The 22,741-nt window shown below is 41.1% G+C and overlaps 1 protein-coding gene across 7 annotated transcripts in view; it reads right to left on the bottom strand.

The window, feature by feature from the left end:
* Nucleotides 1-1,623: 1,623 nt before the first annotated feature.
* Nucleotides 1,624-22,741, bottom strand: part of Elavl4 (ELAV like RNA binding protein 4) — an 85,273-nt gene continuing 64,155 nt past the window's right edge. For 5 of the 7 annotated variants that reach the window (XM_033767504.1, XM_033767509.1, XM_033767508.1 and 2 more), the window contains 4 exons: nt 8,753-8,906; nt 6,900-7,125; nt 5,278-5,316; nt 1,624-2,376 (listed from right to left, as the gene is read on the bottom strand). In XM_033767504.1, the coding sequence (XP_033623395.1) occupies nt 2,007-2,376; nt 5,278-5,316; nt 6,900-7,125; nt 8,753-8,906 (789 nt within the window). In that variant the 3' untranslated portion in view covers nt 1,624-2,006. The remainder of the gene's footprint in view (nt 2,377-5,277; nt 5,317-6,899; nt 7,126-8,752; nt 8,907-22,741) is intronic. The other 2 variants (XM_033767505.1, XM_033767506.1) reach the window with 2 other exon arrangements.

Raw genomic sequence — 22,741 nt, 5'->3', positions numbered from 1 at the left:
TAAACTTGTATTGAAAAGATTTTATATAACAAGACAAGAAAAGCAATAGCAAATTTAACTATCAACTAGATTATGCATAGCGAGTAACTGTTTCTATTACCCAGGGAAGAGCATGAACTCTTGTATTTTTTTTTGTTTTGTTTTTGTTTTAAATATATAACCATACAAAGCACAAACATACTAAAATGATCAGTGCACTGGACATGGGAGAGTGCTCCCGCAGTCATTTTGTTTCCCTTAGCTCTGTTTTGTTTTTCCCAATCTGAATTACATTAAAATAAAGACCAGTTGCTTTTATTTTTCTACTGCGCAGTAAGAAAAAATATTCACAACAAACATGACAATATATCAAACAATAGTTCTACACAAGTTACCTTGATACCTCTTTAACTGTCACTTAAATATCATAATAAAACATTTTAAGACATATACAAACAAAACTAGCCAAGTGCTACAACTTATAATAAATTAACCCAAAGAAAAAAATAACTTTATATATATATATATATATTTATATTATATATACACATACACACACAACAGAATGACACAATAATATGCTTCTTCCCATAGTTTAAGTAAACAAATAAGTAGTCTAGCCAATCTAGCTATATTTGATCTCGGCCATAGGCATCATCACATCTGCGATTAAATAAATAAGTGTTTCAAGCAACATAAACAGTGTTTCAAATGTACCAACACAGCCCAGTTCTATCAGCATGGGCTACAAAGTGAATTTGAAAATTGCTTAATGAATTTAAAGCAAATGTATCTTTTGTTTTCCTCTCCTAAACACATTACATTTAACTATGATACTAAGATATGTAAATAATTTTGTAGCACCTACTGCTCAAACTAAGGAAGTTTTAGAGTACAAAGAAAATTAATCTTTTTAATTTTTGTTCTGCTGACATCCCATACTGATGACTTAAAGAAAAATTGTCTTTCAACTCATCTCCTTGCTTTTGGGTTTTGACTGTGGGGAACTGTGGTACCCTGGGTAGAACAAACACTCCTTTCCCCTAGTAATTAATATTTTTTATTATTATTACATGCTATGAAAAGATATGAAGATCATCTGTTTATAGCCCATCCTTCAAAAAACAGTCTACGAATCCAGTTTAAAACACACATCTTGATCTCTAAAAAGTTACCAGTGCAGTATGAACGCGACAAAGTTGTCAATTTCCCCTAAATTAGCCAGTCAAAATATTTTTTTTTCTCAAATCCAGATTCTCTTGTAAAAATTCTTTATATTTTATAAAAATAGATTTTTCTTGAAACCCATTTTCAGCAAAGAGACCACCTCTTTGGCAACAATGTTAATGTTATTAAATTGTTAATGTCATCAGGTATCCCCCTTGCCCCCATCCCCTAACAGAAGACTGTTTTAGTTCACATGATATAAAAGAAAAAAGGAAAAATAAAAAAATTTGCAAAAGTTTTTTATTCATTTTTGCAATTTTTATTGTTCCTCTTAAATTTGTGTGGGGGTTTTAACCAATCTGATTGGATCGACATTTTGACAAAAAAAGAAAAATCTTTTTTTCTTTCTCTGAATCCCATTACTTTGTAAAAATTGCTTTTATTATTATTATTATTTTTTTTTGTTTTTTGTTTTTCTTCTTCAAATGAGCGAATGGTCATCTTAAAAAGACCCACCTTCAAGGAAGGTAGTAAAGTTAGCTGGCTGGGTAAAAATCCCTGCACATTGCTATCTATGTATATTATATTCAACAACGACAGCTATGAAAGAACATTCAATGCATCAAAGGTATTTTTTTGTTTTTTTTTTTTTTGTTTTTTTCTAAGCATTATAAAATCCTTTCCTGGTACACCTCAGGATAATCCAATATTTTAATACTTAGGCAACACTGGCTTATAAAGTCCATGGTTGAATATAAGCCTTGAAAAGTTTGTTTCTCTTTCTTTGTGTATGTGTGTGTGCGCGTGTGTTTTGTTCGTAAATATTTATATATATATTTTAATAAGTAAGGATGGGAAATTCAGGACTTGTGGGCTTTGTTGGTTTTAAAGGAAACTTGCAACACTCTGTCTCCCAGGCGATACCCGTTGAGGCTAGCAATGGCCATGGCTGCCTCGTCATAGTTGGTCATGGTGACAAAGCCAAATCCCTTGCACTTGTTGGTATTGAAGTCACGGATAACCTTGACGTTGTTCACTGCGCCAAAGGGGCCAAAGAGCTGCCAGAGGACGCTCTCGTCAGAATCAGGGGACAGGTTGTAGACGAAGATACACCAGCCTGTTCCTGTGTGACCCGGGATGTTCATTCCCACAAGACTCGTCATCCCGTCAATGGTGATTGGGGAAAACCTGGGAGGACAAGCAGAAGGGTGGACTGGTCCAGACATCAGTCTGACCAGGGATAACACACAGATGCACAGACACAGACATGGGGCAAAGGGCCGAGTGAGTGTTTGCAGGAGTCTTCAGGGTGCAAAAACCAAAATGCAAAAACTAACATCTGTGGAATTTCTTCTGATGGGAATGGCTAGAAAAAGCCCTAGGTCAACTCCTAAATGCTCCCACGAGCAACTCCCAATGCTCCAGAGCAGGGGTCTATCAGGGTTCAATCACAATATATGCTCACACATTGTCCCACCCTCACTCTACCCCAACCCTGTAACAGACAGTGAGCTCTTCGGGATAAGGACTCTATTACACTCATTCTGCTGTTCTATTTATTTATTCCATGGAACAGATATGGGAATCTCAAATACATAGTGACACACAGAAAAAACTAAATAAGTATTTGTTGATTAGGCGAGTAACTGGTTGATATCAATGTTTGGGGAATTTTACTTTTTAGGAAGATTAGGGATGGCCCTAGAAGTGCTCAAGCTAACATCTTTGCAGTCCTCTGGCTGTCAAAGGCCTTTGATAGTACTGGGGATGGAGGAAAATGAGAATAAACAACAGACAAGTCTTGTTATCATTTAAATGAGTAGTTAATGTTTCATTTAGCATTTATTCAAAAAGTTGTTGCCCCAAAACTTAAGTGATAATAACAGTGATGTACCACTCCTTGATGCTATGTCGAGAATTGCTGTACATTAGAAAAGAATGAAACTTCTTTGTCTTATTACAACTACTTTTATATTAGGCTTAGAAATCTCAGTTTTTATGTAATCCTGAGAAGAAAAAAATAACCTTTCAGATTCTATTCACTGATAAAATTAATCCATGTGTGATTAGTGATGCACGCCTCAGGTGAAATAATCACAACACGAATGTCTGCAGCAGAACATATTTGTTAACATTTTGTTTCAGACTGAACTTATACAGGAGTGGATAGGAGAAGAGGAAGAAAAAATTAGGGAATAACTTGGGGAAAATGTTAGAACTTTTTTTGTTTTTTGAGACAGGGTCTTGCTGTGTAGTTCAGGCTGGCCTTGAATTCATTACATAGCTCAGGCTGGTCTCAATCTCAAGGTGATCTTTCTTGCCTTAGCCTCCCAAGTGCAGGGATTATAGGTTTGTGCCACCAGGCCTGCTGGTGTTCTTAAAACTAAGAAAATATTCTCGGGCATTTGGAAGTTCCACCAAAGAATTGTTAATAAAATGGCTGCTGAAGATATGCTAGCTTTAACAACTCAATAGACATTATTTTTGCTACTATTCACCATGTCAATCTTTCCTCTTGCTTAAAAACAAACAAAACCAAAAGCCTTAATGGTACAAATTCTTAGAAGAGCAAATACAAGTGTAATTGCTACTTGCATTATTTCTAAAGTCTGTCTTTTCAGCTGCTTCTCCTTCAACCAGGTAATTGATCTCCTTCAGTTTATACACACAGAACAGCTAAGCATTTATTAGAATACCAAGGTCAGAGCCAGCAAAGAGGTTTCAAGTAAGACTTGTAGCGCAGTTGGCAATCACTACCTGGAGCACTTAGGAAGGAAGGATTCTAGATCTAAATCTGTGTTCCACAGGAAATGAGAACGCTGATATCAACTACTCTATGTAGGGAATACTTGCTCCAGCTATGTCTTCCCTGGTCACACTTGTGTTATAAGTATCACTTTTCATAACATTTGATGCTATTTCACTAGAGTCAAAGAGTAGCAAACGGATGGGAGGGAACTAGGAAAGATATAAAATGCTTGGGAACAGGCAAGCAGTTGTAAGACATGTGGAGATAATTCACAGCTATCTTCACTGTGCTGGGGTTGAGATTCCAGAGGTTAGCACTCTGTGAAGTCTGCAGTCAAGTCATTCCCTCCACAGTGCACTTGTTTCCAAAGTCTGGGTACTTACCATGCATGGCCAAGAATTGCCTAGAGTGGGGAGTGTGACGTGGACTGTTAAAGACCACATCTCTTTCCCTTGACTGGAGGAAGGGGAATTATAGTGTGCAGCTCTACTGAGCAGGACGGTGAAGATGCTATACTGCAGGCAGTGGAGTGGAGCTTATCAAAAGCACACATGGGAATCTCGTGGGGACAGTGACGTAACAACCCAACTACTTGAGATTCAGGTTTCACTCTAAGTCTAGAATACCCTTGTGACTACATTCAAAGGGTCCCCAAACCCCTGACCCTATTTGAGCCCCCCCAACCCCTTGAAAAAGCTTTAAATGAATGAAACACCAAGTTTAAAACCCGTATACATATATAACTGAGGGAGGATTTATATTAACTGTTAAAACCTGTAACGAAAGAAACCCCTGGTTGAGGTGCACACAGATACACTTCATTTCAGGATGTGCTCTAAAAGGCACACTGAGGTGGGACAGGAGTCAGAAAGTCACCCATGCATCAATTCATGCTGTGGCCAGGGCTGGCAGTCCAAAATCTAATTTTTTCATTGAAAATTATAAGATTGTCAGCCATGATTAGCAAAATGTTCTAATTTTGATTTGCTGGAATCTGCCCTCTTAACTGAATCTTGGCAATGCTAATGCAAAACAGTTGCTCTGCAAGTTTGCAAAATCAGGCAGCAAAGACTCAGAGATTTATCCAATAGGGAAGCCTTTCAAAGGACAAGGCTATCAAAGGCTTGGTAGCTGTGGCACCTGAACCATATGGGAAGCCCACCTGCAAATAAAAGAAAAAGTGAAACACACAAATACATTTTGTGTGCCCTAAAAGAAACAAAATCAACTGAAGTCTGAAATTAAAATGAAGAATTTGACATGCTGGTGGAAGAAAAAGGAAGAATTAAAAAAAAAACAGTAAAGTTAGTGAATTAAAAAAAAAATTCTAGCCCCAGTCTGTGCCAACACGGACATCTGGCAATCTGTGGAGTTTTAATTACCTCTTTACGCCATAGGCCATATTAAGCAAATTGTCCAGCCTGCAAAGAGAAGGAGGGTCTCTGGGTTAATGCCTCACAGATGGCAAGATCGCTCAATGGAACTATTAATAAGAATGCTCCATTTTCAAAGAAGAAAAGCTCAACAACTTTCCCCACTGCTTAGGAGTCCATCCACCGTTAGTTTTCCCCTTTCCTGCCTCCAACTGCAAGTAATTCATGTTCAGGTCAACGCTAGAATTTAAAGCAAGTGTCTAATGAATCCCTTTTTCTTTCAAAGTCTGAATTAATCCCTCTCCCCCCACCTCTCAGAACATTTGTACGGATCTTATTTTATATTGTGTGTGAAACTGTCAGGGAAGGGAGGGCCTTCTTAAATTGCTCACCTTTTACTATAATTAAATTTGTGAATAAAAGGTCTCTGTTCCAGATTAACACTACGCAACCAAATGGATCTTTTCTGTTAGCTTAGCTACATTAGCTAAATCTTCTTACCACACATATTTTTGGGGGGCAGGGAGTGCTTCTGGGTTACAAAGCTAAAAAATGGCTTATTATTTACAGCCTGAAAGTACCTCTCAGCATACTGTCATTATGTTATAATCTTCCTCACGTTTAGTACCTTACTTGGGGACAAGCTATTCACACCATGGGGCAGTAGTAACCATAGTTTCCACCATCAGAAGCCTGCTGGAGAAGCTTTTTACATAAATACTGCATGTGCTCTCACACAAAATAAAAATTAGATGACTTGGACTCTTCATGAAATCATTAACCATTTCAGATTCACACGCATTGCAGGACAACTGCAGAGGCTGGTTTTCTTCTCATTGTGGCCAGATGGACTGTTACTATTCTAGATAGAAGGACCTACTATTTCCCCAAGGGAAGACTGACAAGGAGAAAAACCCTTTCATTAAAGGGAAACTGGGGTGTGGGTAGAATAAAATCATTATTTAGAATTAACTATGGGTAGGTCAAGACCATATTTTTCTCTTGCACAATCAGGCTGATTAAGGTGGCACTGCCTTGATAGGAGAAACCTGCCTCTTGGAAATGTTCCAGGAGGAAATGTTCCATTGCACCAGGAACTTCCTGGGGGTTGGGTACCTGAAGGAAACACTAACAAGGCTTGGATGAAATCTTCCTCCTTGTCTTCCCAGAGTGTGTTAAGGGAGTGGAGGTAACACTAAAGAGAGTTCTTCCTTGTTCCCTGCCCTGACCCCCTGGAACTACACAGATTTTTATTAACTGGGAAAAAAGGACAGGGCAAGCTACTCCCTCTGGCAAGGATATGTCTCCTAATCTACTCTTTGTAATAAAAGCCACTGTCTAGCTGTATGTCTAAACTGCTAGATGTGGTAACTTATCTGTGATTAACTCTTGTTGAAACTGAACCTTCTTTTTTGGTTAAATACAGAAATTCTGTTTCTAACAAAGAATCCCAAGTTTAGCCAGTCAGTGATAAGCTGGAAGGTGTCTTTGAAGAGCATCTGCTCCAATAATCTCATTTTATAGAAGAGGGCACTGAGGTTCCGGGGAAGTTTTGCACAGCGATTCCTGTGGGCAGAGGCTGTGAGCTTCTCTGGCCCCTTGCACAGCTCTGTACTTGCGGGCAGGCCTACCTGAACCTCTGAGCCTGGTGGTGGAGTGGGCCAGGGTAGCGCCGGTTGGGGGACTGGTACAGCTGGGAAAGCAGGGCCTGGCTGGACTTCTGGCTGGGGTTGTTGGCAAACTTCACAGTAATCGGTTCTGTAGCACCGCTGGGCTTCTGGCCATTCAGTCCTTTGATGGCTTCTTCTGCCTCGATCCTCTTATCAAAGCGGATGAATCCCACCCCTCTAGATACTCCTGGGAAAGAGAAAGAGCCTTTGTAAAAGGTGAACAAAGCAAACTGGTAAATATCTCTGCAAAGACATGAGTGGGCCTCCACAGACATTCTATGGGGACTTAACCCACCTTTTGCACCAGGGCTGAGCCTGGATCCCTGAATCTTTCTTACAACCAAAACACACCTGCCTGCACTTCCTCCAGCATGGCTCTGGAGAGAAGCCTCCTGCTGCAGCACAGAGATAGCACTTGCATCTGTCTGCTCCAGCACTCCACCACTTCCCTGCTCAGTCTTATCTCCCTTGAGTTACAATACAACTAAACATCCATCATCCAATTTCTAGTTTTCCCATGTATCCTCCACACCTAGTAACTAATTCACCTATTTGTAAAGCAAACTCTGACCACATTGCACCTTTTAAAAATATCTTCTATATCTCTTTAGTACCTTTTGAATTTTGTACCTTGGCTACGGTACTTATTTTTCACTGCCCTAAATGGAATAAGAAACAAATAGACCCCACAAAACACCATTCTTTGGTTCTCTGCTGCATATAAAGTCCAAATATTTTGGCCTGGCATTCAATGTCCTTGGCAAACCCCTACTGAGCTTTATACCAGCCACCCTAAACTGCCGACACTCCTTGAACAGGCTGTGTCCTCTGTCGCCTCCATGCCCTGGGAAATGCTGTCCTCCCATCTGGAATACTCTATATGTCTCCTTTTTGCCAGGTAACTTCAAGGCACCCTCCAAACCCCTGTTCAAACACTCTGCAATGGAGTCTTCCCAACAATCACTGCCAGGCATAGTATGCCTTCTCAGGATCTCTCACAGGCACTGGACATCCTTTAGCAGGATCTCTCACAGTTAAGTCCCTTAAGTGCAGGAACTGACCTCCACCCTTGGTCCCCAGTGTTCCTGTGTAGAACCAACTTCAATGAGAGTTGGTTGCATGAATCAAATGATAGACATGTGCTAAATGGCTCTCAGGGAAGTAATTCTAAATTGGAATCAAATTGGGGGCAGGCAAAAACACCCTGATGTTAAAAATGTAACCCAAGGTATTTTACATTTCTGAGAGGTGGTGGCTGGATTTCTTTATTATGGACAAAGAATCCCAGGACCAGAGTCTGGGTTCATACTCCTGCACTGCTACTGACTAGTTAGTGGGAAGATGGATCTCTTACTTTGAATCTGTTTCTTAATGTGTGAAATGCTAGGTTTGAAGTTCTTTCTACCTTTATAATGCCAGCAATTGGAATTAGAACTATACATACTAGTTTTCACATATAAAAGTAACACTACTGGTTGAGGGTTGAAAGAAACTTTGAAGGTCATACAGTCACACTCCTAGCCTAAAACCCAAATTCTTTAATGACTTGGCCAAGCACCTTTGCAGCTGCTGGAATAATTCCTCTGGTAGAGAATGCTGGTCACCCAAGATAGCCCATTTTAGTATATGTGCTGCCGAAGCAAGCACAAGATAGCCCATTTTAAATTGGAATAGTTGATGAATAAGAAGTGTTTCTCCCAAGTCAGAAATCGGCCTGCTTAGGACCGATACCCTTGACTTTAAGCAATCACTAGCCTGCCTCCTATGAGTAACAAAGCACTGATATACAAGGAAAGTAATTACAAACACTTAACCTGTGACTTGATCAACCAGGATTCGTGAGGTGATGATCCGACCATATTGTGAGAAAAGCTGCTCGAGTTCCTTCTGGGTCATGGTTTTGGGAAGGCCGCTAACGTAGAGGTTAGCATCCCTGATTGAGGCTGAGCTTGGACGGGCATAGGAGACCTAGGAAAAGGCAAGAGGAGTTACATACATGGAAGGCACCCATCCAGTGGGCAGAGACTGAGGCAACAATCAAGATGACAGCCTCTTGTCTGTCCTTACAATCAGGGCATCAATTTAAATCCTCAGTATTCAGAGTTGGAGCTACTTCTGTAATAGTAAAGAGAACCAGGAGAACAGCAATAGAGTAATAAAAGGAGAGTTGAAGATAACTTAAAACAGATGCACAGATAAGGGTCTCCAAGTGCAGAACAAAATAGTTACTGTATGCCAGCTGCTAAATGCAGAACTACCCACGCATGAAGTTTTGAAGATTTACCTCCTGGATGTGGGTGTATAGATGATTTACTGTATCCAACACATAATAATCTTTGAGTAAACCAGAAAAAACCCCCATGAAATTCTGCTCTGCACATTTCTCTCCTTCTACCCACATTCCCTTCTTGAAAACATAAAAGCGATCAGGTTCTCTGCAAGATTTTTTAATGTTCCATCCTTTGTGCTGCTCCAATCTTTTCCCACAGGTCTGCTCTCACTGAATGACAAAGTGTTGGTAAAACGGGGTTGAATGAACATCTGCTTGTGAAACTAGATATGTGACCTTGTTGTCACATCTGCAAGGACCAGTCGCCTCTAACTCTGAGGCAGGGCAAATAAAACCACAACAAATAAAATGGGGCAGAGTGGACAGGAGGGAGGGGAAGACAAGGAGAGAGAAGATGCTGCACTGACGGTTATAATAAGTTCGACTTTGTAAATTTGTCCTCCCAGATCTCTCTACAGTTTTTTTCCCCAAAAAGCTAACACAGAAGTGTAAACAGATCTGAAATTCCATCTGCAAGAAGCCAAATCTGTAGCAGTACACATAAGCAAAGCAAACCCCAGCAGTCATTAATTTTAGACTTTCATTTACTTATTTATTTATTTTTTAAGAAAACAACATCAGACATTTGAAATATAATTTACAGCTAGTCTAACAAAAGCACTTTCCTGCTAAAGCTATTTCTGGGGCGGTTATGGCTCAGAATAGATGATGAAAACAGTCTTTTCAGAATACATCTGACAATGTTGGACAGGAAGGGACCTATATGCCTTAGCATTTTTCAGTTGGGAGTTTTATTTATTCTACATAACCAATTCACAAGACCTGCTAAGACTGTGAATAAACAGGGGATAGGTATGTATAGGTGTGTGCATGCATATACAAAAGCACGTGTGCAAAAGGAATTGCACATGCTAAATTGGTCCTTCACCATTTAGAGGAGAAAATGGATGTACCAAAGAAGATGAAGGATGAGTAGACCTCCTCACCCACCACACACTCTTCCTTTCTATGACAGAGACAGCAGGTCCCTTTATGAGTTCTACACCTAAAAATAGATGTTGACTCAACAAAAAATGATGTGAGTGACTAATCTGCCTCCCTCTCTGGCCTCTTCCTGCTGATGGATCGAGGCAGCTGCCTACAGTGTCTACATCTTCTAGAAACTCATGGGCAGTCAGGAAGGTCTTTGTCGGCTCAGCTCACTCTCCCAGAGCATGGCTGAGATGCAGAGGGGCCTCTGTGTGCATGTGGGGACTCAAGGGCTGAAGAGTCAAGAACCCCATGGGACTGCCTGGACAGGGCTTCACTCCACACTATTTCCCGACACCTGTCTTCTATGGGACAAAGTCTCTTAGGTTATAACCTAGCAGAATTATTTTTTAGGCAAGGGGAAGGAATGGGAGGGAAATGGACATATCATAGTGATGGGTCCACAGTAATGAAGGTCACCCTTGCCTCACACTGCCAGCTGCTGACAAATTATCAAGATGACATTTGTGCTTTTCCAAAACGCAATCTCCCACCTATATGCCTTTGCTCATAGGGAAAATTTTGGCACCTACTTCCTTAGGTCCAAATCTTACCTTTTTTAAGGACTCAGCTTAAATGCCACCTTCTCTTGACAGTTTTCTCTATCTGACCTTGCCTCCTTCTAAAATTCTCCCCAGCAGGGCACTCAATAAACCAAGGTGTTTAACTTGTTCTGACCTTAACTCATCAATTTTCCATCTAGTCTGATGATCTCCTTACGGTCATGGGTTGTGTGTATGTGCATCTTCAACTCTGTGGCTCTAGTTTCCAGCACAGAGCCTGACACCTGCTGGGTGCTCAGCACTTCCTGAAAAAAAAATGAATGAGCACCCACAGGCGTTGCTGCCCCTAATGGCCTTTTAGAGTTAACTATAGCTTGGCTCCTTTGCTAAGGCAGATCACTAAGAGTCAAGCATGTAGGATCATAGCTGTGTTTCCACACTAGGCTAAGAGCAAAGTGATAGCTTACTCACTTCTCAGTATCTAGAGTTGGAGAGACTGAAAGTAGGAACAGACACCATTTTTTTCTAGCAAATATTTCCTGATGATCTACTATGTCCTCAGACACAGTGAGAACAAGGCATAGTCTTTTTATTTTAAATGGAACTTAAAGTCCAATGGGTGCAACAGGCAACACATGGGAGGTACACATTAAAATGGGTTGAGAGGAAGACTGGTTGAGTGAACATACAGACCAATTATCACAAAGCCACAAGTATGTGTTACACCAGGGCTATGAATGAGTATGACTCAAACACAGAAGAGGGCTAAATCAAGAGTTAAAAGGGTCAGGAAGAAGACAGAGCTGAAATGAAACTGGTGGTAGTGGGGTTGGAGAAGGTGGCTTGATAACAGCTTTCCTCCGTTGTGAGGGCAAATGAGGTAATGAGGATCAAAGATTGAGGAAAGTGCCTGGCACTGTGCATTTTTTAGTATCTACAATGGATACTAATGACCTTGATTTTCATGAATTTTGGAAAGTCAGAACTGAGATAGAGAGGTGCAGGTTGACTTTGCTAGGGAGGAGCTAGCACTAGAAAGTCAATGATACAATCAAAATAATTTCTCCAAAAGATGATCCTAAGAAAGGCAGGATCTCAGCCAGAGAGAATCATTACAACAGATCCCCAGAATGAGACCCCAGCCAGAGGGAAGTGAACAGCCCTTGGGGACAAATCCCCAAGGTGAACAGTATCTCAATCATTCTATGCTAAGCCTAATTCCTGTTTTCTTCTCTATTTGAAGCCAGAAATCATTGTTCTTTAGTCCCCTATTCAGGGAAGCTATAAGGGTAGGAGTGGGAAAAAATGACAGCAAACTCCCCATGTTCAACATCAAAATGATCATCCTAATTTCAAATTATCTAAAATTTTTAAGTTTCCTCATATAGTCATTAAATTCCAGCTGAATGACTATAAGTGTCGGGGACTTCGTTAAGCTGAAACATTTCTAAAAACTGCTGACTTTCAACTCCCGCTGAGGATCCAGCAGTGCTGGCATGGTAGTCCTCTGCGACAGAAGCCTATAGCCTGGGGCTCCCAACCTACAGCCAGGCTCTGGAGAGTTTTCCTTGCCTTGGACCATTAAGCTCCTGCTCTTTTCATTCACCCAGAGCCTCTGAAGACAAGACTGGCATTTCTAGGCCAATCTTGAGATCAGAAAGTGCTGTAAGTGAAGAGGCCACTCCTCTTTTGGACTGAGGGTGGCCCAAAGGCAAGTGGCTGGCAATGGCTGGCTTTATAGATAAACTTGACAGAAGGTTTTCAGCACTTCCAAACTCCCCAGCCTCTCCCTATCCCTGTGGGAATCCCTCCGCTCTAAAGAAACAACAGTATGGAAGCAAGTTTATGATCCCCAGCTGTGGGTAAGGTCCAGTAAACATAAGCTGGGTGACCACGGGCAAGTGAGTTGCTCTTTTTAAAAAATTTTTTCCCATTAAGTTTATTGGTACATTTAAGGCAAACAATACATAAGTTGATCTTGATAAGCCTCAAATTTTTTTTAAAATTGGTAAAGGAGGGATACTCCTTTGATGGGTTATTGTAGAGAATTGAGATATACTTGATGTGTCTAGCACTTATGCAGAAATTGGTAGACACTTAATAAATATCACTGTGTGATGAGTCATACAGGCTTTTGTAGGCCAGCTTGGGCATCTACCCTCCACTGGGAAAAAGTTTTAGCAAATAAGCAAACCTTTAGTGAAAGTCTTTAAGAGGTACTGTCCTTCTTTGCCACCCTAGTGGAGTCTGAGCCATCTTTTAGCACTTAAAAACCATGAATTTTCTCTAAAATATTTCCACAGATCTCAATGCTTCACATCCACAAAGCACATCTCCAAAGTGACCTCTCAACATTGCACTCTGTGATTCTCAAAAGGTAGGTAAGGCAGGACACTGCTACTCAGCAGTAGGAAAGCAGGTGCATGCCTAGGGGCTATCTCTTCTCATATGGCACCCACAACTCCCTTCACCTGTTCACAGCCAGAGCTTGACTTGAACAGAGTGGGAGACACAGCATGGACTAGGGAAATATGTGTAACGAATCATCCAGAAACACTTCTTGCCCCATAATATTCAGAAAGGAAAGGACCTGGAAAACATGATAAAGAGATGATCCTGGGATAGCAGGAGGATACAAGAGGAAAAGCTATCCTTCTCAGTCCTGGAAAGATGCTCCTTTAGGAAACCACTGGTATTAGCTGAGAGTTCATTTACTTTCCATTCCTGAACAACTACCGTGTGGCAGGTGCTGCGATGGGTAGTGGAAGTGTTCATGGCAACAGGAGACACGGGAAGTAGAAGGGATACTGGTGATCACACAGTACTATCTCTAAAATCTGCTTGGTGATTGAAGTGCCTCAAAAGGTCAGGGTAGGATTCAAGACAGTTGGCTATCTACCTTACACATTTCCAAGGACAGGAAGCTCACTACTTCCTGAGGCATCCTACATCACTGATTGTTGAAAAGTTTTTCCTTCTGCACTCGAGGAGCATCCTTCCTGTCCTTAGCATCATATATCTTGTGGGTTTCATTGACAGGTGCCGCTTGGAATACCAGGTAACTGTATTTTGAAGCAGATCACTCCAAAGAAGTTCTTGTTTATGCTACTTCAATTGAAATGGAGATCTTGCTCTTAAACAGAAAAGGATATACAGGTTAAAAGCAAGGGAACTGGGGTTGGAGAGATGTGGCTGGGAATCCTGTTTTTGAGAGTTTTACCTCAAGGTAAGTCATTTAACCTTTCCAAGTTGTATCACTTGAATAATATAGTTTAGAAGCTCTAAAAAAGAATTGCTTGCTTGCAGGACTGCTAGGCAAAAGCCTGGCGCACACAATATGTGCTCAGTAAACAGTGGTTGCTAAGTACTGGGGTCTTAAGGTAAACACTGGAGGTGCAAAGATGAATGCAATTCCTCACAAGTAGGACTATTAGTTTAGCAGAGGAGATACATACAAACCAATCATTTTAGAAGATCAGGCTGCAGATTTTTCCCAGTCTGTTGTAACAACCCAGTCTCTGAGTGAACACAAACTCTCAAGAGCAGACAGATGCCCAGGGAACATTCCAAAAAGACCAGGAGAATGGCAGCGGAGAGCAGACTTGGGTTCTGCCAGGGCTTCTGGTGTAAACCCTCCCAGGGACTTCCAACCCCACGTCTGGGACCGGGAAGAGGAGAAAAGAAACCAGCTGGCTTCTGGAAACAACAGCTTTGATTGTGAGGATTTGTTTACCTCTGTGCATGTGGCTGTAGCCCTATCCACAGGTAGGACAGGTGTCTGCTTTTGTAACTCCATTCTTTAGACAGCCCCTTTGCCTGTCACCAGATAATGCTATTCTTTCATCAGGGGAAAAACTTGATGATAATGTTCCTAATGAGTTCTGACTGTGTCACTTTCTTTTGCTCTTCTTGGTTCTTTAACACATTGTGATGGAAGCCCAGACTCCCTTACCTGGGTATTCTAAATCCTCTGGAATCTGGCCCAGCCTCTCATCTCTTGCTAACCCTTTCATGGACTCTAGGCTTTAAACAAAAACATGCTTGCAGTTTTCTCAATATTTTCTCAAGTTTTCTACTTCCATGCCTTTGTTCTTGCTGTGTGTTCATTATGGTAAAGGAGCTCCTGCCCATCCTCCCAGGCTCAGTCATCTGAGGTTGAGGCACAAATGACTGGTCCCTCCTTGGTCACTACAGAAGATACGTGGGTTCATGGCAGCAGCTGTCACACCCTGTCTCCCATCACAGCTATCACCTCATCTGCCCTATTAGTCTGAGTATCCTGGTGGTCTCTGCGCACTCCCTTTGGCATCTAGTCTCAAAGCCTTACCAGAACAGGAGCTCAAAAAATGCCCTCTGAATTGAAATGAAATGAATAATACAGTCAATGCAATACATTTTAGCTTCTTTCCTAGGAAGCTGGTTCTGATGTGAAGGTGCCAGAAGGAATGATGGAGTTAAAAAGAGTATCCAGTATCATAAGAGTACCTGGTAGATAGTAGGCCTGATATACATTTATTTTAAAGGAAAAAAAGTTTGGTGATATATTCACTTGCTTTGTAATTTCTTTTAAAAAATCTACCACTTATCAAAGGAGCTTGTTCAGAGTGAGGTTCCCTTTTTTGGCTAGTGGCCCCTAGAAGGCAGCAATATACTAAGGGTTTCATGGCCTCCTTCAGGGAACAGCAGCAGATCTTAGAAACAGAGCCCCAGACTCAGTCGCCCCTAAATTGCAACTCTTGGAACCCGATTTATAAAAGGCTGATAAGAATACTGTGGCTACTCCATAATACTTCCGTCATAAGGGCCTTTTTGTGTATGTTGCCTGAGTCTTGGTTAGATGCATATTCACTCTTTACTCTCTTATGCATCTCTGAAACAAGTAGATGGAAAAAAGTAGTCCCCCTTCCTCATGTAACTTTTACCTTAGAATTCATTTTCATTCTGGGAAGAATTAACCCCTCTCCTTCTTGTCCCTGTGCTACAAATTGAACACAGGGCCCTGTGTATGCTAGGCAATGCTCTACCACTAAGCTCCATCTCTCAGCTTCTTGGGGAACATTTCTCGAGTATCCACTACGAGATATCATTAGCTCCACTTCCCAGATGACAAACTTTGATTCAGTGAGATTAAGTACTTGTCCAAGGTCACACAATTTAAACTTGGATATAACTCAAACTTCTGGGATCTTTCCACTGTGCTATGCTAACCTGGATGGTAAAATAAACGCATGTTCTTGGCACAAACTGTTACTTTCCCTGGAAAGGTACCAAGCTGGAAAGATCATGCTGTAAAATTTTATTAGACTGTTAGAGCTGGAAGGAACCATTCTGCAGATGAGCAAATACATCCAAGAGAAGTAAGGTAAACTGACCAAGGTCATTCTTACTAATTTTTGACAGAGGTAGGACTTGACTCTTCATTTTACCTCACAGCTCTTTTCAATGGACAGAAAAGGGAAGTGAAGAGTGCTGTGCTCGCTGATCTTTGACAGATCAACCATCCTGCCCTGAGGCTGCATGACCACCAAGGAGAGGTGACTCTTTAATCCTCAGGGCCAGTGATGTTCTAGGCCAGCACTGTTTCACAGAACTTTCTGGGATCAGTAAACATTCTGTATCTGTGCTATCCATAATGGTAGTCATGAGCTTTGCGTGGCTAATGAGCACTTCAAAAAAGCTTACTGTGACTAAGAAACTGAACTTTTAATTTTAATTAATTTCATTTCAAATATAAATAGCCATAGGTAGCTAGTGGCTACTACACTGAACAGCAGTTTTAGGTGCAGAAACAACACAAAGTTATAGCATTTCAGAGCTATATAGTACATTTAGGATCATTTAGTCAGAATTCATTCTGGGACAGAAATTCCTTCTACAACATTCTTAATGATTCCATTTGAATGTCTGATAAGGCAGGATTCACTGCCACTCAAAGCAAATATTTTACACAGATTTACTTTCCAGATTCTTGAAATATAACTTTGAACTAATAATGCCTTATGGTCTGCACAGAATTTTCTTTTCAAGAGAATGGAAAAGCAACCATTTCCTTACATGTCCACAGGGTAAGTGAAGAGACCTGTCTGCCATCTTTGTCAGTTGCCTCTGAACAGCCATCAGCACCATTTTTGTTTGTTTGTTTTTTTACAATGTGGAGCTGAGAATAGTACATAAGACACTGGGGGTAAGCTAACCAAAGCTGATGAGAAGGACCGTTGGTTCCTGTGATTTGGAGTCATGATTATTCTAGCATAGCTAAGAGAGGGCTGATTTTTAAAAAGCAGCAAACATCACACTGTTGGCTTCTTTTTCTGCTTGTAGATGGCTGAAGTTCCCAGATCCCATTCCATTCACTTCTGAAGACATAAGTGTCCTTCCAATCTCTTACCTATTCAGTTTTACTTTGTAAACCAGACATAGGACACTGCAAATAACCTTTAAGATAGTAGGATTTTATCAACTTCCCTGGGATACGAGAGCAAGGGAAATGTATTTCCATCTCTCCACTCCTAACCCTGTATCTATCTGAAATTATTCACTTAAGAGATGTTAACAGGACACCGGGAAACAGAGCAGCCAATACAATCTTGCACAGAAGAGACGGAAGCCGGCACAATTGCGTAAACATATCTCCAGTTTCTGATGGCCTTGCCACATAACCTCTCCTTGAGGACTCAGTGAACCAGCCACCCCTGCTGACCTAGGCTGGGAAGCACTCCCACACCAGCCTTGACTCTACCTCTAGTGAAAATGCCTTCCTATTATTAACAAGACCTAGGGAGGCAGGCCATCATTTCTGGGTGAGGTGATATCTGTCAGCAAAAAATGATCTGCTAACTCTCCAGGACACACTAAGAGACGTGATAGAAGAAATAATTGCTTATGCCAAGCGCAAAGAAAAGATGCCTCAGCGGGATGGAGGCCTTTAGAGCAAAGCAGGTGGATGGTGGGAGGAAGTGGGGAGGAAGGTGGTGCAGCTGCCCATGACCCCTGGCAAGAGAAAGAAGCAGGAGGGGCCAACTGCAACTTGCAAAGCTGTAGTATGGAGAGAATCCCTGGAGGGACCGTTAGTGCTATTAGAAAAAAAAGGGAAAATGGAGAAATGGTTAAGCAACATCATAACATGAAGAGGTGGGAATACACAAGCTCACTCTCCTGGGAAGGGAGGTTCTTCCTTCTGAAAAGCTTTCTTTCACTCTCCTACTTTCCTCTTCTCTAGTCCTGTTCCCTCAAGAATTGGGCTGCTGCTTCATGACAAAGTGATTTTCTTACTCTCCCAACCTACCACCTGAGTGTCAACTCTCATGGATTTTTCTGAGTGGTAGAAGCAGCCCTTTAACCTCTGAGACCTACTCCCAAAGTTGCTCACACCCCCATTTTGCACAAGAGCTATGCTTTGGAAATGTTTTATTTCAAGTCATATTGTTATCATTCGACCAATAGCTTAATGCAGTTAGTAGAAAAAGAAAAAGTCATGAAGTCATTTGTAAACATGTAATGCAATTAGAAAAACACATAGAAATATCAGTACTATTGGATTGGATATGGCTGATCTCATGATATGATACTGTGTGTTCCAGATTATTTAGAGATAAACATATCTTACTTTAAAAAATGAGTGAAAAGCTCCTAATAGAGCTGATGAAGACCAGTGACTAAGGCAACAAAACCTATCACGGCCACCCGCAAGGCACTGGTTTCATTAGTCAAACACTACACAGCAGGCCACTAACAGAAGAGTCTTCTTGCAACTTCACCTAGACTACACTCTCCCATTTACACCTTGCACAGCTCTCTATCTCCCCAACAACATCCAGTGGGAACCTCTGCAGCCCCTGATGGCCCCCAGGGCACTGCACTGAAGTTCCTGCTTGTCTGTGTGCCCCAAGTGTGAAAGCCTGCGGCAGGGCAAACCAGATGCCTCTCCAGTCCTGCTCCTCACACTTTGGTTAAGACTCAAAAGGTGCCCTACCACTCTATAAGGCTCAGCAAGAGTGATACCAAATATTAAATTCCATTTGAATCACATTTTACTGAAGGTTCTCAGTGTAACTTGAACATCAATCCAACCAAATCTGTGGTGAACACATTCCTCTTTTGAAGGTACTGTAGAACCATTTAATTTTCTTTGTCCTCATTGTGACAAAGAACTGAACCAAATGCAGCTGGATTCAAGTGAGTGACTTCTTAGTACTAGAGGCTGAAAATACAGCGTAAACTCAGAAGCTGCTCTTCGAGACCGAGGAGGAGGTCAGGGTTGGAACAGACATTAGGTGCAGGAGTCAAAGAATACCAGGAACCTTTTTTTTTCCAGAATCCACAGCCATTTCATCAACACCTCCTAGAGTTTTAGAAGATCCCTGAGATCCTTTAGAGCTAGTTGTTGGAAACAACAGGAAGAAAAGCCAATAAGCAGTATCCAACATCGTTTCTACTAGGCTCAGGGTTGAAACACTGACAAATGACCCAGTTTCCCATGTGGAATGCTGGGCGGCTCTAAAAGGCCAATGGTCCACACATAACCGGTGGATCCCTGATACACTTGTGTGAGAAAACTTCTAGGGCACTACCATCTCTGGGTCACCTAAATCCCAGAACTTAGCACACAGCCTTGACAGAAAAAGCCCAAGAAGAAAATATTTGAAGTCAGGTGTGTCCCAGATTAATGTCAGAAATCCTGAACCCCAGGAGTTCTTACTGAAAAACTTGGAGAACTAAGCAATTCATTTGTTTGCTCTTTATATCTCATGTCAGGGAGTATAACCTGTGTGTGCAGAACTGAACACATAACCTCACAGGAACATGTGCTGCTGAGCAAAGAGGCAGTAAGACATTCTAAAATTTATGACCTACTGCCAGGGTTATTTATTTATTTATGGATTTATTTATTGCTGTTTTTGAGACAGGGTCTCACTATGTAGTTGAGACTGACCTAGAACTCACTATGTAGCCCAGGCTGGTCTCGAACTCACAGTGATCCTCCTGCCTCAGCCTCCTGAGTACTGGGATTACAGGTGTGTGCCACCACGCCTGGCTCCAGGGTTATTTTAAAAATGTTTCCTCTTACCCTAAATCTCATTTACTAATTTTGTTGTCCTGGGTATGTCTCTTAAATTCTTGGGCCTCAGTTTCTTGATTAATATAAAAGAGACACCAGTACCCTCTTATAGGGCTCTTTTAAAAGACACAGAGCTGATGCGTGTAAAAGTATCTAGTCCAGGGACAGTACAAAAATTAAATGATAAAAAAGTGTGTAAAAAGATTATGATAGTACTGGACACAATGTAAATATTGAATGTAAATCAGCACTATGATTATTTACTATTATTGTTTCCTCCCAAGCACATGCTCACACACGCTTCTCTTCTGGGACAGTCTGCCACAGGCCCCTTGGAGTCTTAACTCCATCTCAACTTCTGGCAAGACATGTGGCTTTGGACATGTCGGTCACTTCATTTCCCTGAGCTTGACTTCCAAGATGAGAGAAAGAAATCTCCCATTAAAGAGGTTAAATTCTAAAGAGCAAATGATCTGAAGTCACCATCCACAATTACTCATTAATGGTGGAGTCATGCATCATCCCCTTTCTCTGCTTTCTTTGCCAGAAGTCTGGCCTTGCCCTGCACATGACTTCAGTATTCAGTCACTTTACATCCCCTTTAATAAAGGTAAAGTGGATTATTCTTGACAGGGAAGCATCATTTGTGGACATCTACTAGTAGCTCAGTAATGAGCCATCCACCACTAACTCGCAAAACAGTGTTTGCATATTTAAATTTTAGTTCAGAGGCTGCAGACTGCCTGTCCAAAGGTCAACTATTAAGTTCTGTTTGGTCTTACTACATAATGCTTTAAATTTTTTATAGTTAGTTTCTGAAAATAGGGAAAACTGACATTTAAACAAATGCAGCTATTCATTTCTATTGAACAACCCGGAAGATCTGGAAGCAATCATGATCACCATCACTTAGAAAAGCTGCTCCTTTTATCTATAAATCAAACCAGTCACCATCATACCCTCAGGGCTTTTCAGAACCATCTCTGAATGTGGCTGTTAATCATTAACCTTAACAGTTTTAGAATTAACTCCTGATTTACCTGCACCTATTTTGTGCATTAAACTTTGAGTGTTTTGTAGGAAGTACTCCAGAAATGTGAAAAAGAAGGAATAAACATGACCAAAGTTCACAAAATGTACTAGAAGGTTCCAAGGAGATCTCTGTAAGGCGGGTTTCTAAAGAAGATATTTGTCTTTTCTAGATTGGCAAGTTATCTATTCCTTCATGGGGAGTCAGAGCAAATAGATAAATCTCATCTCACTTATCAAAGCAAACTGAAGTGGAAGAAGTAAACAGTGGCCTGAAAGGCAAAAAAGCAATTTTAAGAAATTAATAAATGATGAGACTATTAACAGCACAAGAAAAGAGTTTGCTTTTTTCCTCCCTTTAATATGATTTTTACCTTAAACACTGTGTCCCTTTAGGAAAGGAAAGAAAAGTTAATAAAGGAACCTATCACTCAAACTTAATTTTTAGTATGGCAAATAAACTGCTTTAATGAAAGGGCTGAAATCCCTAGGTTTGCACATTAAATTTTCATTCGTAGTAGAGAATGGAAATTATTGATTCTGCCGTGGCATCATGCATTTTAAATCCTACAGTGCTTCAGGAGCCCACATTTCCGTTGGGTGCAAATGTGTTGCCAGCATTTTAATGCAAGGGGAACCCAGGGTAGATGAGAGGGCAGAAGAAGGGATATAGATAAGCGAAGGAGGCAGACTGGCTTTTCACAGAAAGAAAATGATGTTGCTTAATTTCAAGAAGGGTTTGACAGTATGGTGGGCCAGGGGTGCATTGTGAGAACAGAAAAACCAAGTCCACTCAGCGGCCTTATGAATAACTTATAAAAAAGGGAGAACTGACGTATGATGATTTTATCCCAAGTCCTTAGGGAAGAGTCTGGATTTCAAGAAAACTGTAGAGGAAAGAAAAGTACCCTTCTCAGTTCAAGGTCAGAGTGTCTATAGAATAAACACCTGACATGCTAATACTGAGCTGGAGAGTACAGAAAATCAATCAACGGCAAAAACCTGGAATGACCTTACAAAGAGATGACATGAGCATCTTTTTTTTTTATTTATTTAAAAGCATGAAAAATGGTATGTTTTTTCTCTGAGAGAAATTAATCTTTCTGCCTCTCTGGTGACTATCCCACAATTAAACAGTTCTTGACTATTTTCCCTTTAGGTAACTTACAGGAACTGATTCTAAGCCTAGTCTGAGGTACCCTGAACCAGGACCATAGTGTAGCACAGACTGTACGAGATCAGAGAAAGCAATCATCTTTAGAAATAAGCTAAACTCAACTGCAAAAGCAAAGCTGCTTAAAAAGAAAAAAAAAAATCATACAATATATTCCAAAAAGAGAAGGCTGTGTTTTGTTTTTGTTTTGATTACCTACTAGCTAAGATTATCTTAGACCGGCAGTCTCTTCTGTCAGTCTGGATGTTGGAAAAGTAGCTTTGTTGGACTAAAAAGTTCTGGTTTTGTGTTTTCAGATGCTGAGAGCTGGTGCCATCTATAGATTTCCATTCTGGGAGAGGTTTCTCTTTTGTCCTACTTTGCGTCAGACCTGCTGTCGTGAGGATAAGAGCGCCCAGGAGACACTTCCCTGCGGTTTAATAGGCTATGAAGGATGGGACTCATTAATCGGCTGGCAGCTGCCCCTAAACAGGATGCTGCCTGGAGGTGGGGGAAGAAAGGTAAGGGAGGTCAAGAAGCGGCCGGCTCCATCCAGGAGACCACCAGCGACTAGCTGCCCAAGGAGGACTCCCTGAAGAAAGCAGCACCTCCTGAAGAACCCCACAAGTGAAGTCTGAATTGAGAAACCTTCACCTACTAGAGGAGCAGGCTCTAGATTACTGTTTTCATTTTTTTATTTCAAATAAGCACTCCTGAGGTATTAACTACCTGCCTGAATAT

The sequence above is a fragment of the Fukomys damarensis genome, unplaced genomic scaffold (assembly GCF_012274545.1).
Source record: "Fukomys damarensis isolate Sample0158 unplaced genomic scaffold, DMR_v1.0_HiC HiC_scaffold_23, whole genome shotgun sequence".
Classification (NCBI taxonomy): domain Eukaryota; kingdom Metazoa; phylum Chordata; class Mammalia; order Rodentia; family Bathyergidae; genus Fukomys; species Fukomys damarensis.
Note: the sequence above shows the minus strand (reverse complement) of the source record. Positions and strands in the feature narration are given on the sequence as shown.